General features: G+C 38.3%; 1 protein-coding gene across 1 annotated transcript in view; it reads right to left on the bottom strand.

Moving 5' to 3' along the window:
• AUH (AU RNA binding methylglutaconyl-CoA hydratase) overlaps positions 1-25,362 on the bottom strand; it is a 209,215-nt gene that overhangs the window by 19,930 nt on the left and 163,923 nt on the right. Inside the window, exon 7 of the mRNA XM_077139473.1 lies at positions 11,924-12,111. Within this exon, the coding sequence (XP_076995588.1) occupies positions 11,924-12,111 (188 nt within the window). The remainder of the gene's footprint in view (positions 1-11,923; positions 12,112-25,362) is intronic.

Below are 25,362 nucleotides of genomic sequence, written 5' to 3'. Positions count from 1 at the left end.
GCTCTGGATTTTTCCTTGTTGGCCACAATGCCTAACCGAGTTGATAGAATATTAATAAACACATATCCCATAGGCAGTGCTCCCATATCGCAGAAAAGCTTAATGTGCAAATAAATCAATTTTTCAGGATGCATGAATGTCAACAGAGGGAAGACCTAGGATATCCTCTAGGAGAAGGAAAATGTTAACTCTGTCTTGTGGAAGTCACATTCTTTTTTTTTTTTTAAACTTTTTTTATTAATTAAAAAAAACTAACAAAACATTTAGATATCATTCCATTCTACATATACAATCAGTAATTCTTAATATCATCACATAGTTGCATATTCATCATTTCTTAGTACATTTGCATCGATTTAGAAAAAGAAATAAAAAGACAACAGAAAAAGAAATAAAATGATAATAGAGAAAAAAAGACTATATATACCATACCCCTTACCCCTCGCTTTCATTTACCACTAGCATTTCAAACTGAATTTATTTTAACATTTGTTCCCCCTATTATTTATTTTTATTCCATATCTTCTACTCTTCTGTTGATATAGTAGCTAAAGGGAGCATCAGACACAAGGTTTTCACATTCACAGTCTCATTGTGAAAGCTATATCATTGTTCAATCATCATCAAGAAACATGGCTACTGGAACACAGCTCTACATTTTCAGGCAGTTCCCTCCAGCCTCTCCGCTACATCTTGAACAACAAGGTGATATCTACTTAATGTGTAAGAATAACCTCCAGGACAACCTCTTGACTCTGTTTGGAATCTCTCAGCCATTGACACTTAGTCTCATTTTACTCCTCCCCCTTTTGGTCGAGAAGTTTCTCTCAATCCCTTGATGTTAATTCTCAGCTCATTCTAGGGTTTTTCTCAGTCCCTTGATGCTGAGTCTCAGCTCATTCCAGGATCTCTGTCCCATGTTGCCAGGAAGGTCCACACCCTTGGGAGTCATGTCCCACACAGAGAGGGGGAGGGTGGTGAGACTGCTCGTTGTGTTGGCTGGAGACAGGGGCCACATCTGAGCAACAAAAGAGGCTCTCTTGGGGGTGACTCTTAGGCCTAAATTTTAAGTAGACTTGACCTATCCTTTGTGGGGTTAAGTTTCATGTGAACAAACCCCAAGACTGGGGGCTCAGCCTATAGCTTTGGTTGTCCACACTGCTTGTGAGAATATCAATAATTCAACCTGGGGAAGCTGAATTTCTCCCCACTCTCACCATTCCTCAAAGGGGGCTTGCAAATACTTTTCCAGTCACTGATCAAATCATTCTGGGATTCATTGGGGGATCACTCTGGACAAACCAACAAAATCTCATGTGTTACCTGAGATTCCAAGTACTTATGACATTCAATCAAACTATCTACATGAGTTATATTAGGAAATGCTCTAGTCAAAATCTAAATTTTGTAACAACTAAACATTTTTTGCTTTAGTCTCACACATAAGGTGACATTTTAAAGTATTAATTATCATCTATTTTCAGCACCCTGCAATAATGACATTCCTTTGTTCTTCCTCATGCAAAAACATTTTTAAAATTTGTACATTGTATATTTCACTATTATTGTACACTCTAGGCATTCCTAGATTATACCATCTCGATCTTTAACATCTATCTTTCTTCCTGATTTCATTTATGTCCCCAGCCCTCCTCTCTCTATCATTCTCACATGCAGCTTCATTCAGTGTTTTAACATAATTACATTACAGTTAGGTAGTATTGTGTCGTCCATTTCTGAGTTTCTGTATCCAGTCCTGCTGCACAGTGCGTATCCCTTCAGATCCAATTACCCACTATCTTACCCCATTTCTATCTCCTGATGGTCTCTGTTACCAATGACATATTCCAAGTTTATTCACTAATGTCAGTTCATATCAGTGAGACCATACAGTATTTGTCATTTAGTTTTCGGCTAGACTCACTCAGCATAATGTTCTCAAGGTCCATCCATGTTATTACATACTTCATAAGTTTATTCTGTCTTGGAGCTGCATAATATTCCATCGTATGTATATACCACAGTTTGTTTAGACACTCGTCTGTTGATGGACATTTTGGCTGTTTCCATCTCCTTGCAATTGTAAATAATGTTGCTACAAACATTGGTGTGCAAATGTCCGTTTGTGTCTTTGCCCTTAAGTCCTTTGAGTAGATACCTAGCAATGGTATTGCTGGGTCATACGGCAATTCCATATTCATCTTTTTGAGGAACCGCCAAACTGCCTCCCACAGTGGTTGCACCATTTGACATTCCCACCAACAGTGAATAAGTGTGCTTCTTTCTCCACATCCTCTCCAGCACCTGTCATTTTCTGTTTTGTTGATAATGGTCATTCTGGAGGGTGTGAGATGATATCTCATTGTGGTTTTGATTTGCATTTCTCTAATGGCCAGGGACATTGAGCATCTCTTCATGTGCCTTTTGGCCATTTGTATTTCCTCTTCTGAGAGGTGTCTGTTCAAGTCTTTTTCCCATTTTGTAATTGGGTTGGCTGTCTTTTTGTTGTTGAGTTGAACAATCTCTTTATAAATTCTGGATACTAGACCTTTATTGGATATGTCGTTTCCAAATATTGTCTCCCATTGTGTAGGCTGTCTTTCTACTTTCTTGATGAAGTTCTTTGATGCAAAAAAGTGTTTAATTTTGAGGAGCTCCCACTTATTTCTTTCTTTCTTCAGTGCTCTTGCTTTAGGTATAAGGTCCATAAAACTGCCTCCAATTATAAGATTCATAAGATATCTCCCTACATTTTCCTCTGACTGTTTTATGGTCTTAGACCTAATGTTTAGATCTTTGATCCATTTTGAATTAACTTTTGTATAGGGTGTGAGATACGGGTCCTCTTTCATTCTTTTGCATATAGATATCCAGTTCTGTAGGCACCATTTATTGAAGAGACTGTTCTGTCCCAAATGAGTTGGCTCGACTGCCTTATCAAAGATCAAATGTCCATAGATGAGAGGGTCTATATCTGAGCACTCTATTAGATTCCATTGGTCAAATATCTATCTTTATGCCAGTACCATGCTGTTTTGACCACTGCGGCTTCATAATATGCCTTAAAGTCAGGCAGCGTGAGACCTCCAGCTTTGTTTTTTTTCCTCAAGATACTTTTAGCAATTTGGGGCACTCTGCCCTTCCAGATAAATTTGCTTATTGGTTTTTCTATTTCTGAAAAGTAAGTTGTTGGAATTTTGATTGGTGTTGCGTTGAATCTGTAAATCAATTTAGGTACAATTGACATCTTAACTATATTTAGTCTTCCAATCCATGAACATGGTATGCCCTTCCATCTATTTAGGTCTTCTGTGATTTCTTTTAACAGTTGCTTGTGGTTTTCTTTGTATAGGTCTTTCATCTCTTTAGCTAAATTTATTCCTAAGTATTTTAGTCTTTTAGTTGCAATTGTAAATGGAATTCGTTTCTTGATTTCCCCCTCAGCTTATTCATTGCTAGTGTAGAGAAACACTACAGATTTTTGAATGTTGATCTTGTAACCTGCCAGTTTGCTATACTCGTTTATTAGCTCTAGTAGTTTTGTTGTGGATTTTTCAGGGTTTTCGACATATAGTATCATATCATCTGCAAACAGTGATAGTTTTACTTCTTCCTTTCCAATTTTGATGCCTTGTATTTCTTTTTCTTGTCTAATTGCTCTGGCTAGAACTTCCAACACAATGTTGAATAACAGTGGTGATAGTGGACATCCTTGTCTTGTTCCTGATCTTAGGGGGAAAGTTTTCAATTTTTCCCCATTGAGGATGATATTAGCTGTGGGTTTTTCATATATTCCCTTTATCATTTTAAGGAAGTTCCCTTGTATTCCTATCCTTTGAAGTGTTTTCAACAGGAAAGGATGCTGAATCTTGTCAAATGCCTTCTCTGCATCAATTGAGATTATCATGTGATTTTTCTGCTTTGATTTGTTGATATGGTGTATTACATTCATTGATTTTCTTATGTCGAACCATCCTTGCATACCTGGGATGAATTCTACTTGGTCATGATGTATAATTCTTTCCATGTGTTGCTGGATTCGATTTGCTAGAATTTTGTTGAGGATTTTTGCATCTATATTCATTAGAGAGATTGATCTGTAGTTTTCTTTTTTTTGTAATATCTTTGCCTGGTTTTGGTATGAGGGTGATGTTGGCTTCATAGAATGAATTAGGTAGCTTTTCCTCCACTTCAATTTTTTTGAAGAGTTTGAGCAGGGTTGGTACTAATTCTTTCTGGAATGTTTGGCAGAATTTACATGTGAAGCCGTCTGGTCCTGGACTTTTCTTTTTGGGAAGCTTTTGAATGACTGATTCAATTTCTTTACTTTTGGTTGGTTTGTTGAGGTCATCTATTTCTTCTTGAGTCAAAGTTGCTTGTTCATGCCTTTCTAGGAATTTGTCCATTTCATCTACACTGCTGTATTTATTAGCATAAAGTTGTTCATAGTATCCTGTTATTACCTCCTTTATTTCTGTGGGGTCAGTGGTTATGTCTCCTCTTCCATTTCTGATCTTATTTATTTGCATCCTCTCTCTTCTTCTTTTTGTCAATCTTGCTAAGGGCCCATCAATCTTATTGATTTTCTCATAGAACCAACTTCTGGTCTTATTGATTTTCTCTATTGTTTTCATGTTCTCAATTTCATTTATTTCTGCTCTAATCTTTGTTATTTCTTTCCTTTTGCTTGCTTTGGGGTTAGTTTGCTGTTCTTTCTCCAGTTCTTCTAAGTGGACAGTTAATTCTTGAATTTTTGCCCTTTCTTCTTTTTTGATATAGGCATTTAGGGCAATAAATTTCCCTCTTAGCACTGCCTTTGCTGCATCCCATAAGTTTTGATATGTTGTGTTTTCAATTTCATTTGCTTCGAGATATTTACTGATTTCTCTTGTAATTTCTTCCTTGACCCACTGGTTGTTTAAGAGTGTGTTGTTGAGCCTCCATGTATTTGTGAATTTTCTGGCACTCTGCTTATTATTGATTTCCAACTTCATTCCTTTATGATCCTAGAAAGTGTTGTGTATGATTTCAATCTTTTTAAATTTCTTGAGACTTGCTTTGTGACCCAGCATATGGTCTATCTTTGAGAATGATCCATGAGCACTTGAGAAAAAGGTGTATCCTGCTGTTGTGGGGTGTAATGTCCTATAAATGTCTGTTAAGTCTAGCTCATTTATTGTAATATTCAAATTCTCTGTTTCTTTATTGATCCTCTGTCTAGATGTTCTGTCCATTGATGAGAGTAGGGAATTGAAGTCTCCAACTATTATGGTAGATGTGTCTATTTACCTTTTCAGTACTTGCAGTGTTTGCCTCACGTATTTTGGGGCATTCTGGTTCAGTGCATAAATATTTATGATTATTATGTCTTCTTGTTGAATTGTTCCTTTTATTAGTAGATAGTATACTTCTTTGTCTCTTTTAACTGTTTTACATTTGAAGTCTAATTTGTTGGATATTAGTATAGCTACTCCTACTCTTTTCTGGTTGTAATTTGCATGAAATATCTTTTCCCATTCTTTCACTTTCAACCTATGTTCATCTTTGGGTCTAAGATGTGTTTCCTGTAGACAGCATATAGAAGGATCCTGTTTTTTAATCCATTCTGCCAGTCTATGTCTTCTGATTGGGGAATTCAGTCCATTAACATTTAGTGTTATTACTGTTTGGGTAGTACTTTCCTCTACCATTTTGCCTTTTGTATTTTATATGTCATATCTAATTTTCCTTCTTTCTACACTCTTCTCCACACCTCTCTCTTCTGTCTTTTCGTATCTGTCTCTAGTGCTCCCTTTAGTATTTCTTGCAGAGCTGTCTCTTGGTCACAAATTCTCTCGGTGACTTTTTGTCTGAAAATATTTTAATTTCTCCCTCATTTTTGAAGGACAATTTTGCTGGGTATAGAATTCTTGGTTGGCAGTTTTTCTCTTTTAGTAATTTAAATATATCATCCCACTGTCTTCTCGCCTTCATGGTTTCTGAGAAATCTACACATAGTCTTATTGGGTTTCCCTTGTATGTGATGGATTGCTTTTCTCTTGCTGCTTTCAAGATCCTCTCTCTTCGAACTCTGACATTCTGACTAGTAAGTGTCTTGGAGAACGTCTATTTGGATCTATTCTCTTTGGGGTATGCTGCACTTCTTGGATCTGTAATTTTAGGTCTTTCATAAGAGTTGGGAAATTTTCAGTGATAATTTCTTCCATTAGTTTTTCTCCTCCTTTTCCCTTCTCTTCTCCTTCCGGGACACCCACAAGATGTATATTTGTGCGCTTCATATTATCATTCAATTCCCTGAGTCCCTGCTCAAATTTTTCCATTCTTTTCCCTATAGTTTCTGTTTCTTTTTGGATTTCAGATGTTCCATCCTCCAGTTCACTAATCCTAACCTCTGTCTCTTGAAATCTACCATTGTAGGTTTCCATGGTTTTTTCATCTCTTCTACTGTATCTTTCATTCCCATAAGTTCTGTGATTTGTTTTTTCAGACTTTCCATTTCTTCTTTTTGTTCATTCCTTGCCTTCTTCATGTCCTCCCTCAATTCATTGATTTGGTCTTTGATGAGGTTTTCCATTTCTGTTCGTATATTCTGAATTAGTTGTTTCAGCTCCTGTATCTCATTTGAACTACTGGTTTATTCCTTTGACTGGGTCATATCTTCAAATCTCCTGGTGTGATTTGTTATTTTTTGCTGGCATCAGGACATTTAATTTACCTTAATTAGTTTATTCTGGAGATTGCTTTCACTCATCTTACCTGGTTTTCTTGCTAGATGAGTTTGTTGTCTATCTGTTCTTTGACCTTCAGTTCAGCTTTTTCTGGGCCTCTAGCTTAAGTTTTGTTTAACAGAGGATAATTTTTCAGTTCTTCTTTTCTTGTTTCTTGTCCTGCTTGTAAGGTGTCTTTTCCCTCCCCACCCTTAGGAGGGTCTACTTAGGTATTACAGACTCCAGCCGGGTTTTCCCAGACTAAACTGGCCTCCTATCAGGGGGAAGGAGTCACCTGCGTCAGTTTTCCCTGAGGGTGAGACCCACCAGGTTGAAAGACTTTCCTGTGAAGTCTCTGGGCTCTGTTTTTCTTATCCTGCCCAGTATTTGGCGCTTGTCTGTCTGCGGGTCCCACCAGCAAAAGATGTTGTGGCTCCTTTAACTTTGGAAGGCTCTCCCTGCTGGGAGTGTGGTAGAGACAGAGGAGAGGTTGTAGGCTGGTTTTAATGGCTTCAAATTGCCAAGCCCTGGGGTCTGAATTCCTTAAGAGAGGGATTCCACCTAAGTTGTGCTTCACCCCTCCCCTGGGGAAGGCACACGTGGGAGATAGCCCTGAAAGCTGTCTGTTTCTGCCTATTCCTGGGGCATTTGCAGCCCGAGTAGTCCCACCACTGAATCCAGAGGCAGCCAAGACTCTGTAGAAACAGCCACAAAAACCTGTTTCATCCCCTTTCCTCTTTTTCAGTTAGCCCAATAAGCGACCTCCGCCTTGACCAGTTTTGCCTGAGCTGGGGGCCTATTTTTAGTAGTCAGAATTTGTTTATTCATGCCACAATTGTTGTTTGGTTGAACTCAGTCCCTGATACTGTTAGTCTCTTTCCTTTCCCTCCGGGAAGCCGCCTGTGGGGGAGGGGCGCCAGGCGCTGGCCGCCGCAGCTTGGGGAATTCACTGTTCCAGAGACTCGCAGCTAGTCCAGCTGGTCCAGACTGGGGTATGCTGTGTGTCTGGTCACTATTGTGGCTCCGGGAGCTGTTCTGTACTGTTTCTGGTTATTTAGTAGTTGTTCTGGAGGACGAACTAAAACGCGCACATCGCTAAGCCATCTTGGCCCCTATCTCAAAGTCACATTCTTAACAAAGTATGCTACAGAAAGCCATACTCCTCCAGAGGACATTCGTTTCTTACATCACATTTTTTTTTTTGTTTTGGGTGCATGGTCTAGGAATCAAACCTGGGTCTCCCATATCAAAGGCGAGCATTCTACCACTGAACCACCTATGCACCTCTTCTTACATCACTTTTTAAATTAAAAAAAAAAATGTTTATAGGTGACGAATTTGAATTCAATGGCATATTTTAAAGAGTCTTCAGAATTAAAATACAAGGTAGTTGCTAAATAACAGGTACAACAGAGGACTGATATTAGGTGAATGGATAAACACTGCATGAAAAATGTCATTTTTGCCTATTTAGGGGTTTCAATTACCAAACTTATACTTATTTAAATTGTATTTGTAAGTACATCCTTAAAAATCTTTTTCAGAGGTCATAATTTTCCTAGACTATATTAGTTAGACAAGAGTTTTAGTTCTAATTCTTCCAAATGTGATCTGCACATCACGTATGTTACACTGGAACCACTTATATCATGATCATTTATCCATTTTTTAATACAGTGTGCTCCTCTCGATAAGGGCTCTTTTCCATTCACTTTTATCTCCAAATGATCTAGACAAGGGCTTGTCAAACTTTCAAATGACCTGAGTCCCCAGGGCCCTTGTTAAACTGCAAATTCTGATTTGGTAGGTCTGTGGTGGGGTCTGGGACTCTGCAGGTCTAACAGACTTCCATGGGATGCTGAGTCGGGTAGCAAGGTTTAAGAAACCTTGAAAAGACAGGAAAACAAAAAATATTATATTAGCGCTAACACTTGATTTAATTAGCTTCCCTGTGAAAACATAAAACTCATGCCCCTTCTTCTCTACAAACCTTTTTTTTCTTAGCAGAGAAATGGAAGTAACATTTAACACAGAAATCATCCAGAAATACTAATTTTTACAGATGCTTTCTAATTATTTGAAATAGTAATCATCAGTCACCAGTGACAAAATAAAGATCGAGAAGTGAAGATTCCATCTCAAACCATTTTGTCACTTTGGCAAATAATTTTACAGGTATATATTTTCTGAATTCATTCAGCATCTCCTTATACGTTTGTTTGATCCACAGAAAATTTCATTGTAACAATTAATGTTCTCGGAGGAGTGAGTGCCCTTCAGATGAAAGATGACAAACGCAGAACTGGGACATGATGGCAGCCTAGCATACCACCTGGCAGGGTGCAGTGAATGCCAGGTTAGATGTGGGAGAGAGAGAGGCAGAGAAGACAACGAGGCCACTTGTTCTCAGGTGGGATGACATGTGGACAGTGACGTCATTAACTGCACACTGAGGACCACGAAAGAAACAGCAGACTTACGGGGGTGAGGATAAGGAATCTGAACGTCAGAGCTGCTGAGGGGCTAGTGAGTCATCTACATGGCACCCTGGCAGGTAACTGAAAACTCCTATCGGGAAAGCAGGGCGGACCATGAGTAATCAAAACTGGAAGCACACATACCATAACTTTTCCTAAACACATCCCTTTATTTAAACTGAAATGTGCTTCGGTCATGACGTTTTATGTCAAGTGAAGGCGTTATACCAATATTTAAACTATACCTTCTCCTGATGCTTGTACCTTTGCCCTGTTCTTAGACATTTCCCTAATATTTTGGGGTACAATGGTAATACCAAAGTTATAGTGAGTCTTTTTTTTTTGTTTGCTTAAGGCAGTAATAACCTTTTCTATTAGCTCTCTTTACATTAATTCAACAAATACTTAATGAGCCTTGACTTAGTGCAAGGTTCTGTGTTACCTTACATGGGGAATAAATTACAAAGGGCTATGTCCTAAAAGAGATTATAGTTTACATGTTAATTAAGAAGGAACAATGTAATAACACCTGGCAGTGTGGTTTTATAAAACAAACTCAGAGTGAGTGTGAGAGCTCACTCCCATCTGAGAACTCTCAGCGACAGGATGCATTAGAGAAGATGCATCCTTGACTGATTTTAAAAGGTGGTAATGAGTATAGGAGGAGGATATTAAGGGTAAGAAAAAAGTCCAGAAGCCCTCAGATATCAGCTGCGTAGGTACTTTCCAACTCTGGTCCCTGGAGCACTCCCTACCATTCCACAGCAATGCTCTTAAGAGGTCTGAACATACTTGTTATGAATTTAATTCTTCACAATAAAATATAAAACTATGCAAAACACTTTTTAAAATTAAGGACACTGTGCATACTCAAACATGTTCTAGAGAAATACTGAATAGATCTGTGTCCACCAATGCACTAAGTCAGGTTAGCTTACTGAAATGTAGTAAATTCACAATTGAAATGTTAACAAAGGAGCTCGATATGTTGGGGTCCACATACCCATTATCAGGAAAAAGAAGAGATCTGCCTCTTAAAAAAACTAAAAATGGAAACCCCAGGCTGTGCCCGCTGTGGTGTAGGAAGGTAGCCAGAATGGAGTAACACCCATGGGCTGAGGCCAGACTGCAGACCTCTTTAAAGGCCAGGCCATGAGCCCAGCACCGACCTTGCAATCAGGAGGAAAAGATTATTGATTTCCTGTTTAAGTGAAATTCAAGTGCTGAATTTGATGATTTTTTTGATAAATGTATAGACCTGTTTAACCATTACTCCAATAAAATATTTTTTCACAGCAGAATATTCCTTTATACCCTTACCAATCAATCCTTACCCCCCTAAAGATAACCACTGTCCTAATTTCTATCACCAAAGACAATTTTGGTCTATTACAGGTTTTAGAGAATGGAAGTGGTACGATTTGATGCAAGAAGATAAATTTGACAGGAAGGACTCATGCCAGGGAGTTCAGAGGTGAGTTAAGAGGCAACTGGCATAGTCTAGGCAGGCAGGACAGCTGTCCCTCCAGAATGGGAGGCATGTTTAGGACAACTGGGAAGACATCACTGCCCACTGGGATGACCACTGCGGTGCCGCAGGGTGGCTGTCTAGATCTTTCGAGCACCTCCCCATCTCCATCTCACTGATGATGTGCTTGTGGCACTGCACCAAGGTCCCAGGTCCGATTCTGGTGGGCTTATGCACCCTCAAACACATATAATAAAAAGAAAATGGCTATGTGGGATGCCGTAAGTCCCCACAGCTTAGTCTGCATTATGGTCCTTTCCAAACACCTCCATGTGACTGAAAAGGTTCTCCAGCTGACCTTCAAGGAAACCTTCTGAAACTGGGTGAGAAACTGTGGAGAAATGTGAGTGGATATATGCATTTTTTTTGAGGAAAGATTTAATTAGATTCTCAAAAAGGATCCATGCTCTAAAACGGGGTTATGAATCCTGTTTGAGCTAGGGGGCCCCTGAGTTAGACTGGAAGTTATTTTTGACTCCAGAAATGGTTAGGGGGTTATAACATTTCAATCTGCATTGGGGTGAAGAGTTATCACTAACTGTTTTCATAGTGAAATACTCCTCCTCTCAAGTTAAAATCCTTTAATCCATGATTTCAGACCAAGGGATATTGGAAAAAATACATGTGAAAGAATGACAGGACCACTGATATACTGTTATCAATACTACATGTTAGTATAGCTGGACTCAAGCAAATCTGCAATGCATTTCAAATTTTTAAATTATAATTGTGAGGAAGTATATTATACACAAAGGAGTTGATACAATGCTGGTGACACCATAAAAACAAATACAAAAAACCAAACAACTGCTGCATTTCAAACAGATTACCTCACATTAAGCAATCACAATGAAAGACCAATTTGGCATAATAAACTATGGCCTCCTTATTAGAACTTTTAGTTGGTGATCTGTTTAAAATAATGTGCTAAAAGGTTTTACCTAGTGTGACAAATGTGGTTCGTGTGATGTATTGTCAAAGTATGGCTACAGAAGCCTTCAGATTATCTTAATTTTAATTCTGAAGGACATTCATGTCAATTTACTGTAATGTTTCTAGTTTTATAGCTGCCATATATCCCTTTACTTATAAAGCAAATCAAGGACATCTCAGGCAGGTGGATGCTTGTTTTGTTTATGTTTTTTTTCTTTTTATCAATTTGTTATAAAGTTATCTAAAAATAAGAAAAAAGAACATATATTTAGACATACCTGAGGTAAAAACTCCTTTGCCAGGTCCAAGGCTTTTCTGTAGGCAGCGTCCCCCTCTTGGTTCTGCTCTAGAACGTGGCTGATCAAGCCTATCTCTTTGGCTTCATGGCCATCTAGCACACGTGCAGAGAAGATGAGCTCCTTTGCCAGGGACATTCCAATGGCGCGTGGCAATCTCTGCGTTCCCCCTGCAGAATGGGTAAGAGAAGACGTTTATGCAGTGTTGCCCATTTAGCTTTAATACTCTCATGGTTTACTCCTTCATTTCTAAAACTAAAAAAAAGCAGGACCAGAAGTCTGTATTAGTCAAGATTAATCACTGGCAAGCCTCTTCAAAACAGAATCTAACTTCTTAACTAAAGTTAATAAAATTAATAACACCCCTCCAAAAAAAGCATTTCAGAATTTTCATCACTATTAAATGATTCCGACCTGACCAGTACCTACAACACAGCAAGTCTATTCCTGAATCGAGGCCACAAGCGTGGCCGGGTCAGGAGCCAGGAGACGAACAGCAGTGGACAAGCAACGCTGTCTTCTAAGCTTATTCACTACGGGAACGCGGATCCCATCAAACCTGGCATTTTCCTTTCAGTTTAGATAAAGCTTATCAAATTCTGAGAAAGTCAACTCAAACAGCCTTTTAGAGAATAGTTTATGGTGAATGAATTGTAAACTAATTTAAATTTAATAAAAATAAAAACAGGAAATTAAAATTCATCCTGAAACTGGGTTTTTTCTTGGTAGTGTTTAATCTTCTGAGTGAAAGTCTTAATCCTTCCATGATGAGCTACTCCACTAGCTTCTCCTCTTCTGAAGATGCTCTCTCACACACAGACGTACCCCTTTCCAGTTGGAGAGGAAAGTCCACTAAGTGTGGAGTCAGACCCATGACTTTGCCATTTACTATTTTTGGGATGTTGGGAGTTGGTTAGCTCTTAAATATCAGAATTCTCATTTGCTGGGTGGGACAATACTCCTTAAAGGAATGCTGTAAGGATTAAATGCGAATATGCAGGTACACTTGGAAGGCACTACATAAATAGATGTAAGGCTATAATCAGCATAAGTATGACCATCCTCAACTGCCCTGATCCATTCCACTAGCACTGGGCTCAAGTGTCTCTGTGCTTACCTAAAACTGCAAGAGAATACAGTGGTATATTGCATGATTTAGGGACAAGTTAGGTCAGAGTAGTTCTATAGCCAAACATGTCTGTTCTGCTGAAGAACGGCTAATTCAATAGGTCCACCTATCTATTCGTTACGAAAGCTTCTCATGATGAGGTCAGGATCTCATTAAATAGAAAGCTGGACAAAAGCAGGTAATTCAGGTTGAACTGCACTTCCACCAATAAGAAAATGAAAACAGCTGTGATATTAGGATTAGTCTAAATCTTACAGTTAAAATCGCTGCTTGGATGCCCAGGGAGGCAGAGAAGCAGCTGACTGCCAAGTTTCACTGGCCTACCAACCACACAAGCTCACTGGGCTTTACTGGGCCCACGGAGTTTAATTTTTTTTTTCCATATTAGTTGTCAACATTTAAAAGCTAGGTGACGTCACATAAAGATCGATTTCTGCCTGGGTGCCAAATGCAGTTGTGTATAAATACAATGCTCTCTAGGTTACCATACTCTCTATTAACCCCAACACATTAGGTTGAGCAGTCTTGCTTTCCAATAAGCAGCTTTAAGAGGAAAGCAAAGTATTATTTATTCACAATCTCTATCAAAAGTGAGAACATGAAAAACAAAGACTATGAGTTCCAAGAAAGCATATTGCCCTTCAGTAGTGAAGTCTATTTCTACATGTTTAACTCAGTATGCCTCTGTTGGAATAAGACATATTAAGAACTATGGCCAATATTGAGAAAACATGGGTAAAAAAACCGAAAACTGTAAACTCCAATCAATTGAAAAAGAGCTGACATTTTAAATAGGTATTGCTTTTGAACATACATAAAATGAATAATGCTTCTGTAAAATGCAGTTATTTATTGTGTATTTAAATGCCCAAGCAGTTAGAGGTAGTGAATTTACCAGACTTTTACATGGCATGGCAGAAGATGTGTCTCTAAACAGAAAGAACCATTTATAAATTTAAATCTAACTGTAAACCCCAAAGCTCTCAGTGTAGTGAAGATATGTCTGAGAACTGTGGGACAAAGCTGCATGAAAATGATATGTTATTTATGGTGTTTCCAATGTCAGCCAATTAGAATCCATATATAAACAATACAACCCAAAGAACTATATTTACTTACTCATGGAGTTGATGGAAATAGTGATGAAACTGAAGAATTTAGGGTATAATAATCATGCTAAGTACAAGATTAGGCAGTGATTCACTTTTTTATGCTGTGAAAAGTTTAATGCAGACTGGTCAAAATTCATAAATGTGACCTTCAATGGTCATTGCTACAGCCAAAACTTACTATTCAACATTTTACTAGTCCATGAGGCATAAGCCCATTCACCACATCATTCCATTTATAGTATCATTCTGCAGGAGTGAAGTTTTGTAAGAAGTTAACATCGGAATAGGCCATATAAATGGTAAGAAGTACCATGAACAGGTTCCCTCTCATGAGCTGAAGGGCACTCAGCTCGATGCTTTGTTTGGTGAACTGGGTACAGAACACTGCAGTCTGCTGGAGGGGAAGAGGCATGGTGCTGAGAGACCTTTCTCACCCACTGAAAACAATGCATCACAGGATCCAAGGTAAAATCTTTAGTCTGGCTTACAGTTTACAAAGACTTGGCCCTTTCAGTTGACATTATTAAGCCATCTTAACATTTCAAACATTTTTTTGCATTCTTTAATAGTTACACAAATATATGATATGATGCACTCATTCCTCCTGAAACTATATCCATAGGAATCTTGTTTGGTAGCAAATTATCTGGTTCACTTTCATATGCGAAAGTCAAGGTTTGATCTTTTATATTTTTATAAAATAAAATTTTTATAAAAGGTTTGATTTTTATATTTGTGGAATTGAAAGTAACTGCCCACTCCTGCCCTCAGACACACAAAATTTGTGATTTCTAACTTTGTAAAAATAATTTGTTCCATTTGCTGTTCTTAATATTGATAGGGGGAGCAAAAAGCTACAAAAGGAAGTTACTGAACTACAGTGTGATATGTCAAAAAAAAAAAAACCTAAACATGACTGATGGGGAATCTCAAAATTTCTACAAATATCTCAGGAATGGTTCCCTTAAATAGAAAAATTTATCCTATCAGCATTCCACTACAGTTTGGAAGTCCATAAATTTATGAACAGTTATCTTCTATTCAGAAATTAAATGAAAGGAAACATTACTGCCCATTGAGAGAGTCATGTTCAATTCAGCTCTGCATACTACAACCTGAAATAAAAGATGTGACACTGAAGTCTTGGTATAGAAGGAAAAAGTATCCGATTTTTAAATTTCCAAATGAAAGAAGTAGCAGCAGAGAAAATTTATTTTAAATTATATTTTGCTAGTTCTGAATATTAAAGTCCAACATTAGTTTACAGTTAGAGGCTAAAATGAAGAGAATGTAGTATATCATGATTCTGCTTGTTGATTTTCTTACAGGAGGCTTCCTTTACTAGATCTCATAACCTGCCTAGTTTCCATAGGCATTGGAGTTTGGGATCCCTAAACTTTCATCTCTAGAGACAATTTTGAGGACTCATGAAATTAAATAGTGGGATTAAAAATAGGTTTGTCCCCAGGGAGCTAAAATTGGTTCAGCGTGACAGCAGCTCCAACACATTCCAAATCTGGGAGTGCTACAGACTCCACTCAAATACTCACACTACTATCCACACTAACAGCTTCCAACACTGAGCACAGACGCCTGGTTGGGCCAGTTCTGTGGGTTTTATATCAGTGCTGCTGGGAGGCATGAAACCCTATATTACAGATAAGGAAACTGAAGCTCAGAGAGTTTTAATAAATTGCCCAAAATCACACAGAATTGCAGAAACAGAATTCAAACCTACTTCTGTCTGATTTTTATCTACTGTGTAGTAAGAGAAAGCAAAAGGAACAATTTATAAAATGAATGTATGGCTTGAGCTTATTTTGTAATTAAAAAGAAACGTGCATGTGTGGTGTGTGTAAGCAGGTACATAGCGTAAGTACATACACCAAATACACCCAAAAAGTTATCTTTGTGGAGTAAGCTGATAGGTGATATACTCATTACATTTTTCTCCTTTGCTATATTTTCAATTTTTTTTTGCTATGTATAGATTTTCTACAATGTACAAATTTTCTGCAATATATACAATATTATACTATTGTAATAACAATAAAAGTAGTATAACATTTTTGAAGACCACACTGCAGGTAAACATATTTCTAGCAAGTTCCTGCCCAATGTTCCCAGAAAACTTCCTAGGCTTCAAGAAGCCTCTGCCTTCTTGGATGCAGTCATAGTACTCAGTGATCGTGCCATTGGCAAATAATATTCACAGGAGCACAGCAGTAAGTACTTCATAGTACTACTGAATAAAAAGAGAGAAACGTGAATGTGAGACCAGAACTTCCAGGATGTAATAATCACTGCACTCACATGGCTTCTACTTAAAAACAAGTACCTCAAACCTTTTCATGTTTTCCTTCCACAAAAAGCAACTATATGACTCACTTCACCACCTATCAGAAAAGGCATTCTGTGTCACCCGAATCCACATGAGGGTACACATCCACAGTAATAAGCAGAAATTGGGTCCCAAAGATGTATTACCATGGGAAGAAAATGAAACATCTTAGCCACTAATCCTTCCTTTTATAATGCAGAATGCTCAGAATATGCTAGAAAATTACTGAAACTTTCTGCCTTAGCTCTTGTGCTTGGCAAGCACATTCCGATTCAGTGGGTCTGAGACCAGACCTAAGGTTCTCTGTCTACAACCAATGCTGCTGGTTCATGGACCTTGCTTTGACTACCAAAGACCTAGATAATAGAGCTTCAGACTGAATGTTCATTTTCAGTTTTTAAGCTGCACCAAGAAGGAGGGAGAAAACAAAGAAAATGCATAATTACTAACCATTCAGAGTGTCAATAAACCAGACTTGTTGGGGCTAGATGCTGGGGAAAGCTGCCAACAAGAAGAGCAGTGCAGTCAGGCGGGAAGGGCAAGGGGAGAACAGCATGGGAGAAGAACAACGAGTATAGTTTAGGCAGGTAATTCTATTGGGAAGAGGCAACCAGAGGTCCTGAATGTCTATCCTCAAACAGAATGAAATCTGGTGATGGCAGTGACAGCATCTGACAGGGAGGCACTGCCAGGGCTGTGGTGCCATGCATCAATGTTCAGCTGAAGAGGCGGTGGGGTCTTCTGACCTACTGCTGTAAAACACACAGTGGGAGATGATTCTTTTTTAACAATGCAACAGAATTTACAAAGCCAAATGAGTATTTGCCCTTCAGAATAGTCAACTTAAAAGCTATATACCTGAATGGTCAGTTATTCCTGACCATTTTGGGAATTGCTCTTTTGGAACTAACTGCAGAGAATACAAAGCATTTGCTCATCCATTCAACAAATATTTACTGAAAACTCAATCTCGTTCTGCGTATATGGATTCAGTTGTGAACAAAACTCGGTCCATGCTCTCCTTGAGCTTACACTCTAGTGGGGAAGCCAGACAATATGAAAGCAAATGAATACTTTCAGACAATAACAGAGAGTGGAGAGTGACACAATTTGGGGACCACTTTTCTTAAAACTGTATAATTTCAAGACCACAGCTGAGCTGATATGGCTGCTTTTGAAGTCAACACTGGTTCCTTCCATCTTTCACTCTGCTGTCCTCAGACTGTATCTCCTATCCACCAGGTCATTTCATGATCCAAAAAGGCTACTGAAGCCTTGGTCATCATGTCTACAAACTAGGCAGTAGGAAGGAAGACAAGGGCCTTGAAGAACAAGAGGGTGCCGCGATTTCAGAGGTGTTGAGTAAGTCCTAAACAATAACTGCTGTTTCCATCTCATCAGCTACACTTTAGTCATTTGTAGTTGAAGGCAAGTAGGGAAATACAGTTTTGCTGACTGTTTTGCCATGGCACAGAGAAGAAAATTGAGATTCTATATATTTTTTGGCATGAGCAGGCTCCCGGAATCTAACCTGGGTCTCCGGCATGGCAGGCGAGAACTCTGTCACTGAGCCACCATTGCCCACCTAAGTTTCTATTTTTAAGGGAAAATGTACATGGGTAAGACAATTAGCAGTCACTACCATAAGTGGGCAAATTATTTTAATCATGTCATATAATGTTTCACTTTAATGTATTATTTGGAAAAGAATTAAAATATAAATGAAATGTCATATTTTTGTTCATAATTTTTCCATCTCTCAATGAAATATAATGACAAGTCATGAAAATTGTTTCCTCAAATTGTCTTGTGGGATTATACAATCAGTAATACAAAATTACTGTCAAGTAGCAACCTATCCATCAGCAGAGGCTTAAAAATTGGAAGTCTGCTTTTTCCAGAAAGGCAAAAACTGAACATTGCCTCCCAGTAGGGGAGGGTGACCCAGGTGACCCTAAGTCCTCCATGCCCACCTCCCACTCCTCTTTACTCCCTGCTGCCTCTTGGGCATGGAGACGTTCTGTGCCATGAGAGATGCCGAATGCAAGCTGGGACTGCCTCCCTTCTCCTCCCAGAACAAAGTCTTAAGTAAAAGTATAAATTAACCCCAAATACAGATGCTACTTTCCCTTTTTTTTCTGCATGGGCAGGCACCAGAATCGAACCCGGGTCTCCAGCATGGCAGGTGAGAACTCTGCCACTCAATAGCCCACCCAATGCTACTTTCCTTTGTATGTATTTACATGCAGTAAAATAATTTAAAGAAAGCTTTGTTTCACATTTCAAAATCAATTATAATATGCTGATAATTGAACATCAATTACAATTTTGGATTATAGATTTAGTAATAGTTTTAAGGTAGAAAATGTCAAGTTTTTTTTAACTTTTATCTTTTCCCTGCTCTTATGACATCATGGAGAAAGAGACCATAACAATAAAGGGGACCACCTACAACTAACACTTCCAGTGGAAACTGATGAAGATACCACAGTAAAGTTATTTATTCATATGTTCAGAAGTGACCTTTGACGTTTAGAAGTAAATACCACTTCTGAATTAATTATAAATCCCCTCTCATAAATAGAAAGCCCCACTAAAGGTTATTTTATCCTTGAATTGTGGAGAGAACACTGAAGTAAAAATGTCAGCTCAGTTCATAGACCATTTGGAACTGACTACTGTGGACCTTGTCAGAAGGCTTTAAGCAAGAGCTTTCTTGATAGATGGAGGCTAGATGTTAACAAAACTGACTTCTTCTTGCTTCTACAATGAAAGCATCAGGGTGAAAAAGGAGGTGAATTATGTGAACAAACATATTTACTGGCCTCATAACAGACTGTGCCACAATCAAACAAAAGCCATAAAAACACTGATCTCTAAACTTGTGACTAATATTTAAGGTGTTGCAATACTTTCTATTCCCTGAAACTGTTATCATGGTTTAAAGCACTAAAAGTACATGCACACAGACACACACAGGAAGAAAAAAAAAACCTCTGGGGGAATATGTGAGGAAAAACACCTGTGCAACCAACATACCAGACAAATCCACCTGAAATATGCTGGTTTAAAGCTTTAAGAGAGAATTGAGGGCAGGCCAGGGTGCCTCTGCAGGCAGAGTTCTCACCTGCCATGCTTGAGACCTGAGTGCCTGTCCATGCAAAAAAAAGAGAGAATTGATGCAGGAGAAGAAGGGCTGGCCATCAAAATATTTTCAGAGCAAAATAAACTGACAACAAATTAAAACCTCTGTGACATAGCTTTCATTAATATTTATTATAGAAAACATTCTCAACTATTATTGCATTTACTCTAAGAGAAATAAATATGCTAAATTTATTCATTAAACACAAAATTATTCTATTAAAGCTTTCTATTTTAAAGACTATCTTGGCACACCTCTGCCCACTCTGGGACACCCAGCATCCACTGACAGCACTGCACTCTCCTCTGCCATGGTCTGCAGTCCTGGGGCAGGAAGCTGTGGACTCAGGTGCTTGTCCTTCTATTGAAATTCCCAAGGGGTCACTGGAGACTTTTCCTGAAGGCTCCTGCCTCCCACCAGTCAAGAAAAGCCGAAGAGTGGGCAAATCCTTAAGCCGGACCAAACAAACTCTCTCAAGGAACTGGGATTCTAAAATTTGGAAGAAATGGTTGAGGCTCACCAGTTCAAGCAAAGAACCGCAGGCAAGACTGCATGGAGTGGTGTAGACAAATAGAACTTTCCTTGCTGATGGAAATGTTCTGTATTTGAGCTGTACAATCTGACAGTCACCAGTCATATGTGACTACTGAGCATGTGAAAAGTGTTAGTGTGACTGAGGAACTGAAGTTTTAATTTTATTTAGTTTTAATCAATTTAAATTTAAATATCTGCATGGATGGCACACAGGTTAGTTTCCTGCCACTGAAAGAGTCTTTGGAAAAGTCTTTAGTTTTTCATAATCTCCCTTTTGGTCACAGTGTTTGTTTCTATTGTAAAACCCCAAAAAACTCTGAGACACCTTTACTTTATTTGGATGTTTAAAATGTTTCAGTCAATGACACAGCAGAGGTGAAAAGTTCATCTGTCTGGGTAGGGGATGCTGCTTATTAGATAGAAGGGGAAAGAGCCAGCAGATGCTCAGCCACAGAGCTGAGTTCTACAGTCTAGGTAACCTTTGTTAAACCAAAATGACTTGGGGAGAAGGGAGACATCCAGAAGACAAATGATTTATCAGGTCTTAGAATGTAACTGCCCCTACCCAGCTGTGAGAACAGTGGGTTTCTGCAAACTTGATTTAATTTAGATCTTTCTAACAGCCTTCAAACATAAACATATTCCAAGTTTGCTTAAAGTTAAATATGGTAATTACCCAAAGAAAAATGATCTAATAAAAGAAGTGACCTAACACACATGTATTCTGATTTCTAGTGGCATACATGTATCAAACTAGTTATTGCCGTGGCAGTAATAGAAGTGTCCTACAACAGTAAAAATTTTGTGCTATTTTACGTCTTTACAGCTGTCTGTTTTATTTGCTACATATTTTCCCTTTTAATCCTTAATTATGTATATGAATTAGATTGCATATTTTATATAATAAATATATAAATGACTTTAAGTCATATTTGCATGTATTTCACAAGGATTACGAGTAGGGTGGACATTTCATTCCTTCAGAGATTAATTTTTGGTTTATTTTCTACTACAGCAGTTGCAGGTTTGTAGAAAAATCATGCAGAGAGCACAGAGTTCCCATCTACCTTCTGACACACACAGCTTTCTCCATTAGTAACATTTTGTATTACTGTGGAAACTTTCTTACAGTTGATGAAACAATATTATTCTAATTATACTATTAACTACAGTCAGTAGTTTACATTACATGCTGTGGTAGTTAGGTTCAGGTATCAACTTGGCCAGGTGAAGGCACCTAGTTCTGTTGCTGTGGAAATGAGCCAACGGTACATGAACTTCATCTGTTGCTAATTACATCTGCAGTCGGAGGCATGCCTGCTGTAATGAATGATGTTTGATTTAGCTGGCTGGTGCTTAAATGAGAGAGTGCAATGTAGCACAGCTAAGCAGCTCAGCATACCTCATCTCAGCACTTGCAGCTCAGCCCGGGCCTTTGGAAATGCAGAAAGGAATCACCCCGGGGAAAGTTGTTGGAACCCAGAGGCCTGGAGAGAAGGCCAGCAGAGACCATCCTGTGCCTTCCCACGTAAGAAAGAACCTCAGTTGAAAGCTAGCTGCCTTTCCTCTGAAGAACTATACATTAACTAAATAAACCCCCTTTTATTAAAAGCCAATCTGTCTCTGGTGTGTTGCATTCTGGCAGCTAGCAAACTTGAACACATGCGTTGTATAGTTCTATGGTTTTTAAAAAATTTTTATTCTGTTAACAATAAAATTTCCTTAGAATTTCCCATTTTATACACTTTCAATTATAAAATTCAGTCGTGGTATTTACGCTCATAATGTTGTTCTACCATCACCATCATCCGTTACCAACACTTCCATCTTCCCAAACAGAAACTCTGCACCAAGTAAGCTTTAACTCTTCACACTCCACCCCTACCCAGCCTCCAGTAAACACAACTCTAATTTTTGACTTTCTGAATTTGCATATTCTAATTATTTCATATCAGTGAGATCATACAGCATTTGTTCTTTTGTTTTTGGCTTATTTCACTGTCTTCAAGGTTCATCCATGATTTTTGATTTGAATGAATCAAAACTTCATTCCTTTTCACAGCTGAATGATACTGTATTTTCTGGATATATCACTTTTTTTTTTTACATAGATACAAACATACATATATACATGCATATACATATATATTAGAGTTCACATTTCAAACTACTGTAAGAACACAGAAGTAAAACACATTTAGAATTAGTCCGTCTGAATGCTGATGCCCTTTTCTTTTGTTTCTTACAGCTAATTTATTAGTTGTTGAGTATGTGGGTAAATGAAAAGGATAAAACAAGTTCACTGCTTTCTTTATTCCTTTTACCAGTGCCTGATAATTATATGCCCAAAACCAGTAGGCTTGATAGGGGCAAATCTCTGTCCTCCTCTTCTATTCATCCAGGAGAGTATTTAAAGGGAACTCTTAGAAATGACAGGTTTTAAATATTAACTATATTGCTACCCTAGCAAGAACAATGAAAGTTCTGCCACTGCCACTATATAAAATATGGCTATGTCAACAACGGGTTTAATAAAGGTGCTCTTCTGAAAAATTAAGTTTGAGATACTGATACTAAAATTAAGCCATATTGTCAGTATTTAAAATAGAAATGTTTTAAACACTGAAAACATAATATGCAGTGATTACAAATTTTAAATGTATATTTCAGATTTTTCTATGGTAGATACTAAGTTCACAGATAATTCCTAGATCTCACTTTGAATCCAGTGAAAACAACAAAAATTAGTTAAAATGCCAATGGGAGGAACGAGAAGGGGTACAGGAAGAACAATCAAACAGAGGAACTGGCAAAATCTTACGGCATAACCACTGAAAAGCAGGGGCCAGGAGTAGACTGAAACCACAAACCAAACTCAGAAGCCTTATGGGGGGCAAAGACAGTGAAGGCAAAACCCTGAAAAACTACCACAGCCCTCTTTCCCATCTGAAGAGAAAGGACAGTGAAGAGGCCCACTGAAAAACTTTTAAAAATAAAATACTTTTTGAGAAACAGAGCCTTCTTCTTATTACATCATCTCACAAACTAGGGACATAGTCATTTTTGTTTTTATCTTATAAGAGGAAAGCTTAAGAAGGCAGAGACATAATCATCTAACCAATAATTTCCCCAAGGAGTTAGTAAAAAGGAGGGCAAAGGGAAATAAGTAAACAAGATAGGCAGGGTCAGGACAATGGGCGAGAGCTCTATGCAGTACTTATGACTGGCACTAATACTGCCTAGAGTGGCAAACTCAGGTGTCAAGTGATTTACCCTGCCAACCACTTTAACAAGTAGGGACTATTATTTTCCTATATACAGATATGGAAAGTGAGGCACAGAGAAACTAAGCAGTTCCCCCAAAGTCAGGGCTAGTAAGGTATGCAACTAGATTCAAACCTGGGCAGGCTGGCCCCAGACCTCCTCTCTTACCCTGCATTACAGACTGGGTATAACCCTTGACTCTTGGCCCTCTCCCCAAGCACACATGGATGCACACTCCTGAAGTCCCCCCATTCTTTCTATCTAAAGCTAGGATTAGAGTATAAATAACTGTTCAGGTTTGGTGAGGGAGATGGAGCAGGTTCCTTGAACACCAGAGGACATATCACCCAAAGATTCCAGGCCCCTGTCCCAAGCTGGAGAACGGTGTGAGGCAGAGTATGCCTCATGGGAAATGGATATGACCTTGACTGGGGGACGGAGCCTCCCCTCTCCAGTTCTCTCAGACTACAGAAAAAATACCAAACAAGGTATACTCAGTCCTCAACCAGAAGCTCTCTTACTGTGTAACAGAATAAGCAGAATATCCTGAAACATGTGAGGAATAAAAAAGATACGACAAAAATATACCACCTTCCCACTCCAGCGTTCATCAACTGAATGGATAAAAAACTTGTGGTATGTATATTCAGTGGGAATATTATTCAGCCATAAAAAAAGGCATGAGGCTCTGATACAGGCAACCACATGGATAAACCTGGAAGAGATCATGTTGACTGAAATAAGTCAGACAGAAAAGGACAAATGTATGACCTCACTGATATGAAATAATTAGAATAAGCAAACTTGTAGAGTCAAAATCTAGAATACAGGTTACCAAGGGATGGGGTGGGGGTAGGGGATGGGGAGTTAAGGCTAAAATGTCAAGTTTCTATTTGGAATGATGGAAATGTTTTGGTAATGAAGTGTGATGATGGTAATACAACATTGTGAATACAAGCACCAGCACTGAAAAACAATCTAAATGTGGTTAAATGCGGGAAATGTTAGGTTGTACATATGGTACTAAAATAAAAATTTATTTAAAAGCCCATGGAACTGTACAACACAGTGAACCCTAAGTTAAATCACAGCCTATAGTTGATAACACAACTATAAAAATGTCCTTCCACCAACTGTAACAAACGTAACAACGCAAGGCGTTAATAACAGGGTAGAAGATGGGGACCCACCATTTCACACGTGACTGTTCTGTAAATTCCCAACTTCTCTTATAAATTTTTAAAAAATATGCCAGCTTCCTTACTCCTCAAACTAACCCCAACCCAAACAAAAAAAGAATAAAGGAAAAAATCCACTAAAGAAAGCAAAGGCACAAAAGCACAGTCCATTATTTAAGGAAGCACAATTTAATAACTGAAGACATTTCCACAAATGCTTTCAGCACTAAAAAATTTAGAAAGGATGAGAAATCTATACCTAAAGAGCTCAAAGAGGTGATGATCAAGAGACTGAACTGAAAAGAAATTGCAGAGGTAAGAAAAAAAAATGATAGAAACTGGAAACATTTAATTGTGTGTACCTAAGGTTCAAGGAAGGGAGAAAGGAAACAAAGGAAGGAGAGATGAAAGGAAGGAAGGATGCAGAGAAGAAAGGATACAAAGCAAACACAAGCAGAAAAAACTTCAGGGATCCAGAGACAAAGAAAAACTCTTAAAAGTAATTATGTGTGTGTGTTGGGGGAACGGGGGGACACAGACAGATCACTTTCAAAGGAACAAAAGTTAGACTAGAGTCAACATGTCTGTAGTAACAGCGAAAGCCAGAAGAGAGTGAAATATTTTCACAGCATTGAAAGAATGTAAATGCCTATCTAGGAGTAATCACTCAATGAAAATATCTAAGAAACATGTTGTTTATGAGAGAATCATCATAGAT

This window comes from Tamandua tetradactyla, chromosome 2, assembly GCF_023851605.1.
Source record: "Tamandua tetradactyla isolate mTamTet1 chromosome 2, mTamTet1.pri, whole genome shotgun sequence".
Lineage (NCBI taxonomy): Eukaryota > Metazoa > Chordata > Mammalia > Pilosa > Myrmecophagidae > Tamandua > Tamandua tetradactyla.
The sequence above is the reverse complement of the archived record's forward strand: the minus strand, read 5'-3'. Positions and strand labels throughout refer to the sequence as shown.